The 14,251-nt window shown below is 39.5% G+C and overlaps 1 protein-coding gene across 2 annotated transcripts in view; it reads right to left on the minus strand.

Annotated features, from left to right (window-relative positions):
- The window catches only part of CEP95 (centrosomal protein 95), a 49,680-nt gene that overhangs the window by 16,875 nt on the left and 18,554 nt on the right, over positions 1–14,251 (minus strand). For both annotated transcript variants that reach the window (XM_089476913.1, XM_089476903.1), the window contains exons 7-14: positions 13,551–13,670; positions 12,710–12,903; positions 10,585–10,657; positions 9,246–9,340; positions 6,844–6,959; positions 6,072–6,210; positions 3,050–3,164; positions 2,024–2,205 (exon numbers count right to left, since the gene is read on the minus strand). In XM_089476913.1, the coding sequence (XP_089333039.1) occupies positions 2,024–2,205; positions 3,050–3,164; positions 6,072–6,210; positions 6,844–6,959; positions 9,246–9,340; positions 10,585–10,657; positions 12,710–12,903; positions 13,551–13,670 (1,034 nt within the window). The remainder of the gene's footprint in view (positions 1–2,023; positions 2,206–3,049; positions 3,165–6,071; positions 6,211–6,843; positions 6,960–9,245; positions 9,341–10,584; positions 10,658–12,709; positions 12,904–13,550; positions 13,671–14,251) is intronic.

The following is a 14,251-nucleotide window of genomic DNA, read 5'->3' on the forward strand; positions in this document are numbered from 1 at the left end:
CAGATCCCTCGTTGTACATACTGCAAAGTCTTTAGTAATGAGTATAACAGTCAATCTACTGGGAATACTTCTTTAAAGGAATGTACTTGCTGCTATCTTACACTTAAAGGGAAGGTACTGTTTCAATATCCGATTCTAATCTGATGCCACTTGAGCAGAGTTGTTGAGTTAAAGAAAATGAAAATTGTGCTCTGGAAGGTGGTATATAAAGCTAGTCTGCTAGCTCCGCCCCCTTGTGACTCACAGATGTGACTCACAGAAGCTCCGCCCCTTCAGCAACGAGCACACGGTCTCAAGCACATGGTCTCAAAATGGCTGCCAAGCAGCTCCTCTCCTTCACCTCTCTCTGGCCGGACTAGTCTGGAGCTGGTCAGAGTGTTAATAACTATGTCCTAGGGAGTCCACAGCTGGCATCTCAGCCTCTTATGACTGGAGGCTGCTGCCATAAAACCATTTGGGCTATGTGTGCGGAAGCAACATCAAAACTGGCAGAGCTATAAGCCTGATCCTTTAAGGGAATGATAGGGAGTCTGTGGCTCACAAGCCCATTTTGCTGCTATTTCTCACCAATTCTCATAGGTTTTAGTGAATGTAAATGACATATAAACATAACATCCTATTTAGACCTGAACTGCATTTGAGGAAAATCAATGTACAGAGTTAGTAAGGTTTTGACAGCAGCACCAGCCAGTCTGAAAAGAAATCCTAAAAGGGCTCTCAGACAACACTGTGCTATTTTTATATGGCAATTACAAATCTCAGTCTCCACCTAGTTTGATGCATCTTAATATTATAAAAGCAATTAGCACAAAAAACTAAATGCCAAAGAGAAGAAAGTCAAAATTATATTTGCTATGACTAACACATATAATTGGAAATTATAATAGAGGATGTATTTCTGATTTATCTACACTCATCCCTCCACATTCGCTGGGGTTAGGGGCATAGGACCCCCGTGAATGTGGAAAAACTGCAAATAACAAACACGCTATGTTTTTACCTGAGAGAACACCTCTCTAGGAATCCCTAGATCTTCCAGTGCAACTCTGTGGTCAACATCTGCCAGGCATTGACCTTGGAGTTGCGCTGGAGGAGCTACAAATGCCTAGTGGAGTGTTCTCTCTAGGAATCTCTAGGTCCTTCAGTGAGACGCTTGGTTAAAGTTGATCAAAAAGTTGCTAGATATTCCTAGAGAGAACATATTAACAAAATCCATGAATAAGCAAATCCACAAAAGTCAAAGCCACAAATGTGGAGGGATAAATGTATATCAATCCAGGCCTAAGGCCCTTTTGAAAAAGCTACAAAGCCAGAAAAAAACATTTTGTTTCATAAAGGACAACAAACCACACACAATTTAGAAAGAATCTTGATAAGAGAAAGCATCAAAGTCATAACATCACATACGTTTTTAAAAACGGAGGATTACATAAACTGACTTACAATTCAACTATATGTCTACCCTAGTGAAATGTTTAGAGCTAGTCAACCTTTTGACTCCAAATTATTCTGCTCAAACTATGTGAAGAAGTGGGCAACTGGCAAGAGTTGGGGGGGGGCTGTCACATAGCCCCTTGCTGGAAGTTAGACGTTGCACATGCGCACGCGCACACGCCATATTAGCCATCAGACTTTTTTTTAAAAAAATACTCACTTGACTACATCTTTCAGGGGATGGGGAAGCATACAAGCTTTAGGCCACACCATCTTCATCCCAGCCATAGAAGCCCAAAACAGGCTGTACATTTTTCAGCCTGTCTGTACCTGGAAGAGCTTCAGAACGTTCACCAACTTCTAGTCAGAGATCAGATCAAGCCAACTCAGAGATCTCTTGAATTGTGATTCTGCCCCTTCCCCCAAACAAAAAACTCCAAATCGTCACTGGGAAAGCAGAGAAGCTCCTCCAGATCCTCAATATAAAAGGTCTCTCTGCAGCCTCTCCAGTGCTGAGAGAACCTATATTGGCCCAGAGGTCCCTAGGCATTCAGGGAGCTGCCTGCCTCTGTGATCCTTCAGCCATTACCTTTGCTCTCAATTTCCTCTGGTCCTCTTCCTTTTGCAAGCGTTCACGCATTTTTTCTGCTGGCCCTCTTACATCCTTCCGAAGGACACTGTCCAGCTCAGACAACAGTGGGGAGCTGGATGGTGGTGGTGAAGTCGAAAGCGATCGTGGCCTGCTGGGTTCTTTCCTCAAGCGTGGAGTGGCTATGACAAGGAAGAAAAAACAGGTTCTGCGCTGGTAATATTCACTGAAAAGAGAAATCCTTGAGGCACACAGAGCAGAGTGAATGCCCTTCCATAACCAGATGGGGTGGCCAGGATTTAAGAACTCCCATTCCAAGGCTGGTTTGCCACAAGCCTCTGGAACCAAATGCTTTGCTCTTCCACTTTCCAAGGCTCCAGTAATTTCAGGAGAGCAATGACGTTTACACATATATTTGAAAAATTATTCCTTGTTTTCAAATTTTTTGTTAACCCCGTTTAGATGTTTAACCTAGGATTAGTCACCACCATGATCCATTTATACAGCAGTACTATTCCATGTGTTGAAGCTGGCTTACATTTATTTCTTTTTATTTATATACTGAAGTACTTATATCCTGCCTTATATACAAAAATCCCAGGGCAGCAAACAAGTAAATAAATTTGGACAATTTAAAGCAATAAGGATAATTTAAAGGCCAAAAGCATATTAAACCATTCAACACTTCAAACGGGACAGATTAAAAGCAATTAAAACAATTTAAAACTATACATATGTGCAAATTTGGATAAGACCACTTACCCCCAAAGCTTTACAAAACAGTGTTGTGTTTATTTGGTACCATAACAACAGCAACATTGGCACTAATTGGATCTCAGAGGGGAGGATATTCCATAACTGGGTTGCCACAGCAGAAAAAGCCCTTTCCTACCTCTTCCTGCAGAATATTGCCCTGACAGATGTGACACAGAGAAGGACCCCTCTGTGAAAGTAGCCCAAAAGAACACATATAGAAAAATGCAGTTCACTAGCACTCAATAAATATACCCCTCCGGTAACGGTTACCTGGCTCTGGTTTCATTTGACGATAATCCATGACGCTGTCACTGTGCTGAGAAAGTTGATCTTCCTCAGCTGATGACTCTTCTTGAGTGCGTCCCCCCAAAGCATGTTTTAACATCTGTCATTTAAAGAGAAATGTCCCTTTTGTCAGGGGTTCTTTCCAAAGTAGTCTCAGAAGTATCCAAATACTATTTATTTATTTAAGGTATTTCTACCTTGCTCTTCAGCCAAAAAAACTGAGAATGCCTTGCACACAGGCCCAAAGTAGATGTGCCAAAAGCGCTGGCTTTGGGCCATGTTGAGGGCAAACATTTAGATGACACACATTCCAAACATTGCTGGAAGCCACACCAACACTGCACCATCTGGAAAGAAACAGGCCATGAAGGAGGAGCGGCCCAGATCTGGATCAGGCACATGCAATCGCCATGGTCTCAGCGCAGTACTTTCAGCCCATCTGCTTTGGGCCACAGTCAATAAAAACAAGATAGAGCCCTGCCCACAGATTTACAAACTAAAAAGAGATGACAAAAGAAAACAATTCTTCAGTAAGGCAAGGGAAATTATTGTGCTTGACACCTCATCTCCCACAGCTCTAAATTATTGATTGCATAACCTAGAAAGCAAATAGGAATGGTAGAACCCAACAGAAGGGATACAGAGAAGAGACAAAGGGTGGTGAAAAAGGTGGTTTTTATTCTTACAATTAGGCCAATGTGTTTTGGCCTAGTAACATTTAATGGCTTTCTTCAGGGGCTGATAAAAGATGAAAGAAAGAAAAGGAACAATACGTAAAGAACAAAAATTACAACAGGAAACAAGTTACAGTACCAGTGTAGTGTATAGTATCTTGCCTCAAAATGCATGTAAAATGTCTCAATTTTAAAAATGCTTATTGCCCAAATAAACGTATACAAGTAGAAAATATAAGCATAAGTCTGAGAAACTTATTTTTGTACAAGTTTATTTGGGGTAATAGGCATTTTAAAAAATGAGACACTTTACATGCATCTTGATGGAAGATACATGTACACAAAATTATAACTTGCCTCCTGTTATAATTTTTGTTATTTATGCATTGTTTCTTTTTCTTTTTTTTATCCTTTATCACTACCTGGAGAAAGCCATTAAATATTATTAGGCTTTGTCTCTTCGCTATATTCCTTGCATAACCTAGAATCAAACACCTTCCTGTTTCAAAAACTGCCTTCTTTGCATATACAGCTCAACAAGTGGCAACACTCCACACACTTTGCATCCTTTCCCCAAACTCTCACATTACCAAAAGGAAGGCAGGGAGCAAAATGATCTCTTTCAATAGGGGGAAGAGAAACAGGCAAGATGTGCTTCTTTCTTTCAGCTTCTTCCCTTCATATGTCATTAACAGGGATGCAACTCTTCAATAAGTTTCTTCTCAAAAAAAAAAAAAAAAGCAGCAAGCAGTTTAGCAATTTTCCCATTGTGAGACATCTTTGAAATTTATGCAGTTTTATTTGCTTATTTGCAATCTGGGACTAATTGTGTTCAACATTTACACATGGTTGTTTTATATGAAAAACAGTGGTTTTTTATGCAGGAAATATTTCTGTACAGAAATATAATTTCCCATGCAGAAAATGTTGCTTCCTATGCATAAAAATGCTGTTTTTCTATGCAAACCTACCACATGTAAATGTTGTGCATAATTAGTCCTAACCTGTGAAGATTCTCACCAATCCATGATTCTTCTCATCATGGTTTCCCAACATTTAAAAAAAAAAGTTTTTTCAACAATTTTTCAAATATTTTCAAATATTCATTCCAAATGAAGTCAGGCACTAAAGTTCTTGCTACAGCACTAGGTAAGGAAAACTGAACGTGTGATCCAACTTTATAAAGAGGATTAGGGCAATTAGGTGGGCAGAATATCTTCCCCCAGCGGGATGGTTTCATCGGATGTGTATCTCTTAGCAATTTAACAATTTGATTTCTACCGTAAATCACAACATTTTTTTAAAGTTAAAGTGCTATTCACATTTCATCCATACCACATGGAATCACAATTCATAATTCACCTTCTGGACTTCAAGAAGAAAGGGTTCAAGGAAGGGTTGTCTAATAACAACTTAAAAAAATTAACTCCTTGCATTGCCTCCACTACTGAGAAGGAACTGTAGTTACCTCACTTTTTATTAGATTACAGTTTACTGATCATGTTACTCAGAACCTATGCTCCAGAAATTTCACATTTCCATACAAAAGGATCTGCAGTCATTCTTCATTACATAGGTACCATATTGGGACTGAATACTGTTTCCAGACCTCCCTTTGGTAAGAAGGATTTTCAGGTCTGGTCCAAGGCGTAACCGATGGAATAGATGAGGAGCAATATATTATGTCCAGGTATCTCTCCTGGAAGAAGTATCACAAATATACCCACTGCAGCCATATCTACTCCAATATCAGTAGTTAATAGGAGGCAAATAATGGTGTTCTTGATGTGAGGAATAGTACCTAAAGCAATTGGTTCTTATATCTGTCCTAGTAATAATGGGGATTATTTTCCCATCCTCATCCTCAACAATGGAGGAGGGGCTTGCTCATTGACCACAGGCTACTAGACGTAATCCAGTTCACCCTAAAACAGGATCTCAGTCAGAAGATTAGATAACAGCTGGTTCAGGAAGCCCTCAGTTCCAGCCAGGTTAATGCTGTTATTGCCACCACTTTAAAAATTGCTGGAGTAGCTGGTGCACAGGCCAAGCCAACCTGCTGCTGCCTCGCTGTTCCAAGCCTGCTCTGATTAGGGTGCTGATAAAAATTAGCCATTTCCTCCTAGACTAGATGGTGCTCACTGACAAAATTTCAATCCATTGTTAAAACTGATAAACTAATTAGCTTACCCCCTTAAAAACCAGATTGTCTTTGGAAGAATCAATGCCAGGAAGGATTGACACTCACTACATTTCTTCACAGTTGTTAACTCTTAAGGAGTTTTGCACTAGTTAGGTGACAATATTACAAAGGCTAGATTGTGCTCACTCACAGCATCTAGTTCATTTAGCCGCTGGGAGAGTTTCTGGGACATTTCATGCAGTTCCTGGCGAGACAACTTTTCCTTTGCCCTTCTGTGGGGAAAAGGTTCTTCATCAAGAGAGTCTGTCAAGGTCCGGCTTTCATTCTGGCTGAGAAACCACAAGTTATGATCCTGTAAGCATGTTCTACTATTCAATTTTTTTAAACTTTTACTTATTTATATTTAAATTATATTATAACTTTAATTTGTTTATTCACAGTATTTTCACTCTCCCTGCTCACCAACAACCTGCAAAGGTCAGAAGTACTCAACTCAACGTAAGCACTATGGAGCAAATGATGGGATACCCCCAAGACCTCACATCAGCAATATAGTGGGAAATGTCACATTAGGCTCTCAGCAATCACATTTGCACTCCTAAATCTTTAGCAATATATGGACATATTGTTACCTCATAGGGAAGACCTCATGCTCTGGTTTCAGAGTCTGTTTTTCATGACTTTGATGGATTAGAACATATGTTATTATCATGTTATCTGCTTATGTCAGTGGTTCTCAAACTTGACACACAACATGATTGGACTATAACCCATAATAGCTTTAGCTAGCCTGGCCAATTGTCAGTGGTGATAGGAAATCAGGGAGACCTCAAGTTTGGGAATCACTGTTTACACTATTTATGATATGATTGTTGACATGGGAGGGAGGGATCCAAAATTAAGAGGCCCCAGGTGAAGCAAGGAAACATCAGTACAGTATGCAGTCCAGAGGAAACACATACCTTTTCCCAATAAGTAGGTTCCTTTGTTTAGGTCTTGTGCTCTGTATAGATGTTGATTGTGGTAATGGGTCTTCAAAACAAGGAGTTGGTGTGTACTGGTAACTCTCATTCATCTCCTTTTAGAAAAAGAATTTAAAGAAGCTGTCATGGGAGGAGTTGGAGTAAATTCAGGAGAAAGTCTAGTGTTGAAATGAAACAGTGACTTCTATGTAATCTAAGCTGGTAGTGTTGGTGTCTTATGAAGCTTGGTGAAAGAGTCACCTCTGGAAGCAGAGTACAAGTGACCTCATATCAAGTGTACAATTCCCACCCACCCCAACACTCCCCAACCTACTGGTGTTGCAGGCTCAGGAAGGACCATTCTGTTTGAGGGAGAAGCCATAATAGTCATTCTTTGGTGCTGGGGGAGGGGCAGTTTCATGGTGCCCCAGGAGTCAAAAATATTGTCTCCCTTCTAGAATCCCCTCAGATGCATTCTACAGGTGTGGAGGGCATTTCCACCACATATGAAGGTCTACTTGATCTTTGCAGTGTCAAAAAAACCAAACGATTTTTGCAAATTGTTTGCAAACATCTACATCAGAAGAGCTGCCAGACCCCCCAAAAAAAACCCACAAGAGTGAAAAGAAACAACTACCCAAAGGGAATGAATTGTTTGTTTGATTTTCAGCAAACATAGAAGTAAGATAATTTCAAAAAATGCCCATTGCAGCTCATTGAATTTAAAACACTTGAGTTTAAAAGGCTCCTTTTTTTCTCCTGAAAAGGACTGCATTTGATTATCAAGGATTCCCTGAGCATCAGCCATTATGTGCAACTCCACATTCAACTGAGTGACTTTCTCTGATTGGAGTCAAGACTGTCTTGCCTCTCTAATCAGCATCTGAGCTTAGAATCAGCAGAATCAAGATGGAACCCAGGAATTGTGATTGATCTGAAGACCTCCAAATGTCCCTTTATCCCTTTTTTAAAAAAAATTTCAGGTAAGTTTTTAGATTTACATTTCTCCCTTTATTTTGGCTTTTAAAGGTTTTCTCCCCTTATCTAAACTGATTTCCTTGAGTTACACAGATCGTCCTTCACAGTTGCTTGAAGGATATGGGTTCAGAGCCTCATCTCATAACAGCCAACTGAACTTTTTCAGTGCTTTGATCATTTTCTTCACTCTCTTCAACCAATGTACTTGTGGTTTGGGGCAAGATTTTTTATCTCATTTTATCCTCCACATGCCTTTTCTTTTCCTCAGAAGGAAAGCAGGGATCTTCTCTCTCTCTCACCAACTAGATCTTGTATTTTTTACTTTCTTTGTTAAATTTGCAGCCATACTTTCATTTTATCTTTAGAGAAAGATTTCTGAAAGATTCTGAAAGAGGAAGAGAGCTAGTTGACCAGCTGGCAAGGCAGGAAAATCAAATCTGTTGAGGGAGAGAAGAGTAAACAAACCAAGAGAATTCAGAAGTTTAGGTTTCCTGTATCAAAGCCACTACTTGTGGATTGCTCCTTCAGACAGACTAAGAATTGTGGGTGCACTTTCTTAAAGAAAGAAAAAGGCTGTCAGAACAACAGTGGTGCACATGCTATGAACCAATGCTGTGAATTTTAAATCTGTAAACAGATGCAGTGAAAACAAATCATCCATTTTATGTCTTGATGCCAAACAAATAGCTGGATAAAGCAGAAACAAGTAGCCATTAATTTTTAAATCATGAGCATGAATAGGTAGGACAAAAATATTGTATTAGCACCAAATTTAATTTAAGGATAGATTTTTAAAAAACACTTTGTTCTTTTAGAATACATTGATGACACAGCATTATCTGTTCTTGAACCTGACCCAAATTCTTTCATTCTTACCTTTGAAAGCTCTTGATGGTCTCATTTCCCCCTATTTCTCTGCCCACATATCCCTATATCCTTTTTCAAAGATCTACTCCACTATCCCAAGCCCTCACACATTTCATCTTTCATCGCCTATATGCCTGAAACACCCTTAGAAAACACTTATATGATGTTAACTCTCTCTTCCAGCAAATCTCACATTAAAAACTACTTTTGTCCAAACTTTCTTTCCTTCCCAGAAGCAAACTCACATGCATATTAAATGCACTTAAATCCAGCAGTCTACCTAACTTGGTGGTCTTGCACTTGAATTTTAGATTGGAAGCTCCTTAAATCAGAGACCTTTTCTATTTATTCCACACAGAACTATGCAAAGCAATGTCACAATAAAGACACATATCATATAGGTATCATAATAACATTGTTGTCTGCCATTTTATACAACATGAATTGTGATTTTTATTGTTTTTCAATTTGTTTTAAGCTTTATTTTATGGTACATTGTTTTGCATGGATAGCCACGTCATATATTTATATCCAGCAAGAAACAAATTCTCAGTTACCTTTCCTGAATTCATGACATCTTCTGGCACAAATTTATCAGTTACAGTATCTGAATCAGCTTCTGATGCTTGCTCATTATCTCCAGTTGGATGGTCTGACAGAAGCAACAGCAAGAAATTAATGCTGGTAATAGATTTCTCAATATATAAATACAGACAAGTTCCAGGCTCTAAGAACCAAGTTTATTTAGCACAGCAGTGGTACAACAGCAAAGTTAAGACTGCAGGTCTCACTACTCAGTATGAAAATTCAAGCCTTTTATATATATATTTTATTGGGATTTTTACTGATAGTTTCTCTTCTAAATTTAAACCATTATCTCCAAAAAGAAAAGAAAGTAACTATTTTGCCCATTTCTGTCACAGGCTGACTAGCTGTATTTTTCATTTTTTCTCTCAGCAACAATATTTACTGCTAACATGCATTTAGCAAACTTCTCTGCGAAGAACAATTGTTGTATTAGCAGAGAAAAGGCTTAAAGATTAGTTGGACAAACTGAATGTTTGTCCCAACAAGAATTTTATTAATGTTGCATTCAGTTTGTATTATGGCAACCCTAAGGTGAACTTATCACAGAGTTTTCTGGGGAGTTGCTTTTGCCATCCTCTGAGGCGGAGGACAAGGTTAAGGGGTGACATGATAGCCATGTTTAAATATTTGAAAGGATGTCATATTGAAGATGCAGCAAGCTCATTTTCTACAGCTCCAGAGATAGGGCATGAAGCAATGGATTCAAGCTACAGGGAAAGAGGTTCCACTTAAACATTAAGAAGTACTTATTGACAGTAAGAGCTGTTCAATAGTGGAATACACTGCCTTGAATTGTGGTGGCGTCTCCTTCTTTGGAGGTTTTTAAACAGAGGCTGGATGGCTATCTGTCCAGGGAGGTGGGTTTTTTTTGTGTGTATTCTTGTATGGTAGGGGTTGGATGGATGGCCATTGTGGTTTCTTCCAACTCTATCATTCCTTAAATAATACTGTACATATATATAGCATAGATACATAGTACATATGTATAGCATAGACGACCCCTCAGAATAGGGGTGAGGGTGTTGTTAAATTCCAGCCACCAATGGCTTTAGTCAGCATGGCCAAGGATCAGAGATGATTCAACTCAGGCATCCTACTACTTCTGAAGGGCCACAACTTGCCTTGTAACTAGATTGTTGGCATTAATACAAAAGAAAATGGTCAAGCCCACAAGTAAGCATTTTGGCAAATGCTGGCTGCACAAACATGTATTTCTCCCCATGCCTAGAGAATGAGTTCAAAGCAGCAAACATTGACACCTGAAGGGACAGTAAAACACAATTTATTATCATCAATATTCTTTCTTACCAGATTCCATCCTTGATTCAGAAATGGGACAACTCGAGGGGGTTGCAGGCTCTTCCCTGGGGGGTTCTGCTGGCTGCAAAAGGAGTATGCCATACATTTTAAACTGGTTTTTAAACATATAAAAAATTATTCAAAGCGAAACAGAAGTGATGATAAATATGCATTAACACATTATTACTTTAAGTTTAAATCACAAAACACTATTTTTTATTTTTCCATAGACAAAATGCAAAAGTGAGGAGGTGGAACAAACATCAATGTCGCTATATTTAGAGCAGGTTTATCTATTTCTCATCTAAAAAGCTACTGTTAGTAATATGTTTGGCTGACACGCATTTCAGATAAAAACAGATTGAAATGTTGCACTTACCATAATATCATATATACTCAACTATGTCGAGAACTTTCTGTCCCAAAATTGACCCTAAAATCCTGGGTCGACTTATATATGGGTCAACAACTAGTACTGCTTAGAAAGGTCCTAAAACAAGCAAGCCTAAAGGCCCGCTCTTGGTGCCTCCAGGCACAAGTTTCTCTCTCTCTATTTCTTTTTCTGTGTGTGTGTGTGAGAGAGAGAGAAAGCGAGAGAGGTTCCCAATCCAATTTGCAAACCTTTTCTTCCCATGGAACAATGCCCCCATTTAACACCACTTGCTTCCCTCCGAAGTCTGATTTGCAAGCCTCCTCTTCCCATGAAAGAAATACCTCATTTAACATCACCTCCAGCACCTGGGAATCAGTCTTAGGTGGTCGGGAGCGGTCCAGAGAAGGAGAAAAAGGAATGGAAGTGGTATTTCTCCCTTTCCATCCTTTGTTATAGCCCCCTACGTTTTACCCTTGACGTATCCACAGGTTCTATCAAAATCCATGATTTTGACTCTGAAACCTTCCCTCGACTGATACATGAGGTCGACTTGTACATGAGTATATATGGTAAATTAGACCACTGTCTAATCCAGAGGTGGGGATTTTGTGGCCCTCCAGACATTGTTGGACTGTAAGTAAATGCATAGTAAATGGTGAGGAATTCTGAAATTATAGTCCAACATAATCTGGACAGCCACATCATTCTTGCCCCTAGTCTAATTTATCCTTCCAAAAATCTTGTGACAGGATATAAAGTATATGGGTTTGCACATTATAGAATAGACCAAATTCTTTTTGTCTGATTGGATACATTTTGTCCTTTGACCTCTTTTCTAGTGATTTCCTTCATTCAGAGGTGGGAAGAATGTGGCCCTTTAGAGCTGGCTGAATAACAACTCCTAGCAACCATCACCACTGGCTATGCTTGCTAGGACTGCTGGGTGTTGCTGTTCAACAACATCTGGAGGACTGCATTATACCCACTCCAAAGTAGCGAGTAGATATGGCTAATTTATAAATTGTGTCCTCACATTTTAACTTCTGTACATTCTAGGTCGTTTCCTATAGGTTTAAATAGAATAGAATGTGAATACATGCCTCTTACAGTAATAGCCCCTGCTTTGCTATAAGTCTTAAACTTCTGCCACATATACATACCATTCATACAGGGTGCATGCCAGTGGCAAGACAGTTCTAACACCTTTCTCTTTTATTTACTCAGTCCGGGGTTAGAGACCATTGAATAAGGTTTTATCATGATTTTTTCTTAAATTAGTTGAAATGATGTAGTGTTATTCAACCATGAATTTCTTTGCCATTTACCTGCTGAAATTATCAATGGACCAAGTGTGCTTTTGGAGCTGCATGTGGTACTCCCCAGACTGTTTTGGCATCCTCAATCCCACCTCTCCTCAGAGTGCCCTATTTGTGGTTGAAAAAGGGTGAGCTACCTCTCTTGGAAGCCTCCAAGAGGGCCAATTCAGCTTTCACATGGCAGTCCATTGCTTAACATCAAAGCCAGAATTGGACTGCCAATCATTCTGGGGTGGTGATGGTGATGATTTTTAACAGTTCAAAAGAGGATGGCACGGACAGAAAATTAGCCCACCACGGTTGCCCACTTCTGCTAAGACTGACAGCCTATTTCAAAGGAAACCTGAAGCAGTTCAAACAGATATCACAAGCCCAAGGAAATCCTACAAAGCCAATGAACCAGTGCTGATCACAGAAACAGAAACAAGGATATTTTGCCACTTACATCAAACGATGCACCACTTTGAGGTTTAGATGGTGGTGAATGTCTGCCTGAACTTCTGTCAGCTTGGTAAGAGGTCCTGGGTACAGAAGGCTGGTAGGGGGGTTGCAAAGGAATTGCTGGGCGAATGGGTTCCCCAAGCTTTTTAGCACTAGAAGAACTCAACTGCTCTCTAGATAACTCAGATTTTGCTGCTCCTTAAAGAAAAGCAAGTTTACTCAGGTTTTTTTAAATGTACAATTAATAGCAATAGCAGGTACATTTCTATACTGCTTATCAGTGTACTTAAGCACTCCCTAAGGGGTTTAGAATGTACAAGCTAATTGCCTCATTTTAGCAACCTCAGAAGGATGCCAGGCTGAGTCGACCCTGAGCCCATGGCTGGTATTGAACTCACAACCTTATGGTTTGTGAGTGAGCTGCAGTACAGGTATTTAATCACTGCACCAGGGCTCAATTAATGCACTTCAGACACACTGCTCGGCCACTCCTTTAGAAATGCTGAACCCAGAATGAAAACACGTTATTTATTAATTTTCATGTAAATTATTATGACGTACTGAAAAAGACAGTGCCCTCTCAGATCCTTTTAGATGGTATCCAAACCCAAGCAGATGCACCACAAATACATTTTTATTTACTTAGATAAACAAACAACCATAAGTTGCTGAAGCACAGCAATAAAATTAAAGCCACACTTCTTCTCCCCGTTAGAGGCACTTGTTCTAAATACACATCAGAACCAGCTACTGAAACACAGTGAGACCTATAAGTGTACCTGATCTTGGAAAAAAGAACAAAGTGCTTTAAGAGATGTTTCCAAGGATCCTAAATATCTACTTACTTTGAGGTTCAGTGACACGGATGCTTCTGCCACTTGAGAGGAAATTAGATAGTTTCCTAAAACCTTCATGTTCTTGAGGTTCTGTAGTCTTCACCGATGTTTGTCTTTCTAATGGTAATTCTTTGAGAAATTAACATGGCATTAGCATTATTTGAATGTAAATGCAATTCTGCAAATTCTTGAAGGGGGAGTCCCAGGGGACAAAGGGAACTGTGGACAGAACCCCCCTCCTCCCGCTCTGCAAGTAGAAGGGAAGGTCTGCCCACAGCACTCTTTCCTGGGATGATAGCAGAGTTTGCTCCTGCCATAGTCCTTAAGAAGTATACAGAGGGAGGATGTTAATGTTAGTGGAAATTTTAGATTTACTTGATTCAGATACTTTTCATGCCTTGGAATGGAGGAAAACTATGCCAGTCCTGGAGCTGGCATACTGAGCATATTTTGCTTTTGAAGGAATTTTTTGAAAGATCAAAACATTCATAATAAAGAGGAAAATAATTGCCCCCTAAATCCTGATTGCTGAGAAATTCAGCAGATATGTATAGTTCTACTTTTTAAAAAGATCAGAGCAATTCTACAGAGCAAGGGAAGGATAATCTATGGTGAATCTCTTTGGCTGCCACACTTTTGCAGAACTATCAACCTAGAATACATAGAGGATGCCTACCCTCCTTCTTTGTGGGCAAAAACAATCAATGAAC

The sequence above is a fragment of the Sceloporus occidentalis genome, unplaced genomic scaffold (assembly GCF_023333645.1).
Source record: "Sceloporus occidentalis isolate IW3139 unplaced genomic scaffold, rSceOcc1.0.p SCAF_1, whole genome shotgun sequence".
Classification (NCBI taxonomy): domain Eukaryota; kingdom Metazoa; phylum Chordata; class Lepidosauria; order Squamata; family Phrynosomatidae; genus Sceloporus; species Sceloporus occidentalis.